This window comes from Trypanosoma cruzi, genomic scaffold (assembly GCF_000209065.1).
Source record: "Trypanosoma cruzi strain CL Brener 1047053516597 genomic scaffold, whole genome shotgun sequence".
Classification (NCBI taxonomy): domain Eukaryota; phylum Euglenozoa; class Kinetoplastea; order Trypanosomatida; family Trypanosomatidae; genus Trypanosoma; species Trypanosoma cruzi.
The window spans coordinates 267,975-271,470 of NW_001849535.1; the positions used below are offsets into that span (position 1 = coordinate 267,975).

The window sequence follows — 3,496 nt, forward strand, 5'->3', positions numbered from 1 at the left end:
TCATGTGGCGACGGCTGGATCCACCTCAAAGGTCGTCATGAGCGAAAACTCCTGCTGTAAATTGATTGGCTTGGATGCACTCAGCTGAGGCACCTGAGTGAACCTCTTTCTTCTCAGCATGTCACGGGTGGCAATAAGCATATCTTGGTACGACAGATTACTGACTTTGAGTATTGTGTACGTCAGACACTGTGTGGCTGCCCCACCAGCGCCTGACGCGCCCGTTCCAAATGTAGCCGCGTTGCTCACGTCAGCGGACGTCTGCTCGTCAGCACAACCGGATATCATCAGCACATCCCCGGCACAGTCGTTTCCCTTGCGAATACGCTGCATGTGACCGGCGACGCTGCTGCGCAAACTCCTGCTGCCCACAAACGTGTACGGCAGGTCAAGCATGGAGCCAGAGTGGCAGCAGTCAAATACGACAGTGAGTCGCACTCCTTGTGGCAATCGCGGGAGGAGAATTCTGAAAATGTCGTTGTCAAGAATGCAGCCTTTGGTCGCAAAGTCGACAGGGGCAAGGCATTGATCAAATTTCTCCTCCGTGTCGCTCGTCGCACGGGTCTGCGTGCAGTGACCGGAATAGTGCATGAAGAGCACATCACCCGGTTTTGCACCCCTAACAAGCCACGCCATGTAGCGCACAATGTTGTCACGTGTGGGGAGGCCGTTGGCCCCCGGGAACCCCCTCTCATCCACAAGTATGCTCATCTCGTCGATGGGAATTCTTTTCCTCTGAAGTGTGGAAATTATTTGTTTCACATCATTGCAACAGCCGGAGAGCTCGGCACTGGTGCCGTAGTAGTTGATGCCGATGAAAAGGGCACGAAAGGTGCCGCTCACATGGGTTGTTGTCTCCCACGGCTTAAAACCCTCCGTCACCTCCGCCTGCTGGAAGGCCTCCTCAACGTCAACCCTCGGCGGGCGTTGCACAGGGCCAAGGTACTGGACAACATACGGAGCCGCCATCTTGACAAGATTCAGTCCGATTTCCATGAAATTGATTGACCCCGAGGCTCCACCCCTCTTCAGCACTGTGCTGCACAGCTTTAACAGACAGCCAAAATCAAAGCCCATTGCTCTTCTTTCTTTTCAGAGACGTGTGGATATATGTCACCTCAGTATTTATGTTGTCTCCCCAACACTCCTTTCTTTTTCTTTTTCTTTCCGTTTCGGTGGCCTCGTCGGGTGGGCTAGCGCGGAAATATCTCAAGGTGTGTGTATTCCTCCTAGTGGTGTTGGTGGCATACAAGCGGAGCGCACCCAAATGCATCCGCGTATACATGGAAAGAGTGCAAGAGACAGAGAGGGCGGGAGATGCACAGCAGCCAAAACAACAACAGCAAGGACGCATACATGCAGGCGGGCAGTGGAAAGGGGAGGGGGATCATGTGCCTCTGCGAGGGAGGCCCCGACAGATGCGGCAGACACACACACACAGCGACAGGGGGAGGAAGATACGAGTAAAGATTATGTTTCTTCCTCCATGCTATTTCAAAGGAATTTCTCCCACGGCTCTTTTCGACCCTATTGCTGCTTCCGGCCGCCCTCCGCGTCACCTCCCCCCACCACTCCCACCGCCGCTGGCGAGGAGGACACAACGCCGTGGTGTTGTTGTTCTCCCCTTCCCCACCTTACATTATTCCCTTTATTTTGTTTCCTCCCGTCTCCCCCTTTTTGTTCAGCGCTCTTCTTTTCTTCTCTCTTTCCTTCATCCTCCTCCCAAAAAACGCACGCACGCAGGCCACGGCGCAAGACGCGCCCGTCAGAGGCTTTCGAGGGCCTGGCAAAGCGATGCCAATTCCTTCTCCTGCTCCGCCAGCCACCCCTCGCCCCCTTTCGCAACAAACTCCTCGTGGACCTTCGCGTACCGCGCAAGCTCCTTTGCGAGTTTCTTCTGCTCCTTCTCGCCCAACGCCTCGCCTGTCGCGCGTCGCGTCGGGAGCCCCGTGGCTTCATCAAAGGCGGCGTACTTTTTTTCCTCTGTGTCTCGCGTGCTAAAGTACCTTATCGGAGTGCACGTGTACTGGCGCCACTTCTCCGTCAACCTCCGTTTCGTCTCGATCTGATTCTCAAGCCTTGTGCGCCGCTCCGTTGCTTGCTGCGCCCGTCGCTCTGCCACTTCGCGTTGGAGCACGGCCGCATCGTCACCCCTCCGCTTCGGTGCGCTGCATACAAATGTATCCGTGACACTGCCGCCACTCGGCAGCGGGAGGGCCGACGAGGGCAAAAAGCGCGCGCTCCACGCAAAAACGCTGTCGCCATACGGGCAGCCGCTGCACGAGCGGATACCGTGAGGGCATCTGCTGCCAATCAAGACGCTTACGAAGTACATTCCGCCGAAGTTTTTCCAAAAGTGTGGATGTGACAACTGCCGCACTCGCCGCTCCAACACTGCCGTCTCCCTGCGGGTCGGGCGGCGGCGGCGGAGGTGAAGTGGTCCACCAACAAGGCGCATCCACTCGTGGTCGGCGGTGTTCCACTCCTCCTCTTCCTCCCCTTCGCCACCTCACTGGCCGGCCCCTGGCGTTCCGCGATCATGTGCGGCAGATCATTCATGGTGCTGCTACTGTGCACTGTGGAAATGAGATGACAACAGGCGGTGGGGGCAGTGATGATGGTGTCCCTTGCCGCCCTTCCCCGTTCTTTTCGTCCTTGCCCGCGTCGCCGCTGGCCTCAGACATGTCCCTCGCATGCATCGTTTCGTGGCTGTGTTTCTCGCCCCCGCCGCCGTCGTCGTCGGTGCTGCGGTGGTGACAGCAAAAAACACGTGTGCTGTGTATCGCAGCGTCAAATCGATGTAAGTGCGACGATGCCCACGCATGCGAAGACAACCGGCGGAGGAACCACGCCCCACATGCCCACCGCCGCATGGATGCCAATAAAAATAGGCCCACGTATGGAAGGCACGGGCCCGTTCTTGTTCACAAGCGACTTATTCTTGCGGTGGCGGTAAAGATCCGGCGTCCTGATGTTTTCATGGCTGGCTGCCCCACCGTGGCGCCACGGTCGCGCACCAAAGAACGCAGGCGCGATTCTTTGGGAAGCCAAAAGCCAACCCTCCTGCACTGCAGTGCTTCTGATCTCAGCCCGTACTGCACCGCTATGTGTTAGCTGCCGTGCTGCCAACGCATATTTCCGTGTCCCACAATCCCGGCGGCATTATTGCGGGGCAAAGCGCCTGTCTCGGAGAATGCGGCAAAAAAAAAATGCGGAAGTTGGCATCGCGTGTATCACGGGCGATTGGCCAGCCTTTCGGAGCGAGGAACCACAGCCAGTCATCTCCACAAAACCGGGCCGCGGATCGACAGAGCAGCACGCGACCCCGGTCGTCCAGGACACAGCAAAGAGCCCAACCGGAGCGCGCCCCCCTGGCGGTGCCGGCCAACCCATCGCGTTGCCAGGGCCAATTGCCCCGTATTGTCGGGAGAAGACAACACCCAGCCATGTTTCCCTCACGGGGTCGTCGTTGTTGGCGCGGGGGCTGACGGCATCG

The 3,496-nt window shown here is 57.8% G+C and overlaps 2 protein-coding genes across 2 annotated transcripts, besides 1 other annotated feature; both read right to left on the minus strand.

Moving 5' to 3' along the window:
• Tc00.1047053506531.50 (metacaspase, putative) lies at nucleotides 1-1,077 on the minus strand (the record flags this gene model as incomplete). The annotated part of the gene is made up of 1 exon (XM_805844.1): nucleotides 1-1,077. The coding sequence occupies one exon, from the start codon at nucleotides 1,075-1,077 to the stop codon at nucleotides 1-3; it is 1,077 nt and encodes a 358-aa protein (XP_810937.1).
• Nucleotides 1-3,496: part of a sequence feature (heterozygous, Esmeraldo-like haplotype) that runs on past the window's edge.
• Tc00.1047053506531.60 (hypothetical protein, conserved) lies at nucleotides 1,766-2,458 on the minus strand (the record flags this gene model as incomplete). Its single annotated transcript, XM_805845.1, has 1 exon — nucleotides 1,766-2,458. The coding sequence occupies one exon, from the start codon at nucleotides 2,456-2,458 to the stop codon at nucleotides 1,766-1,768; it is 693 nt and encodes a 230-aa protein (XP_810938.1).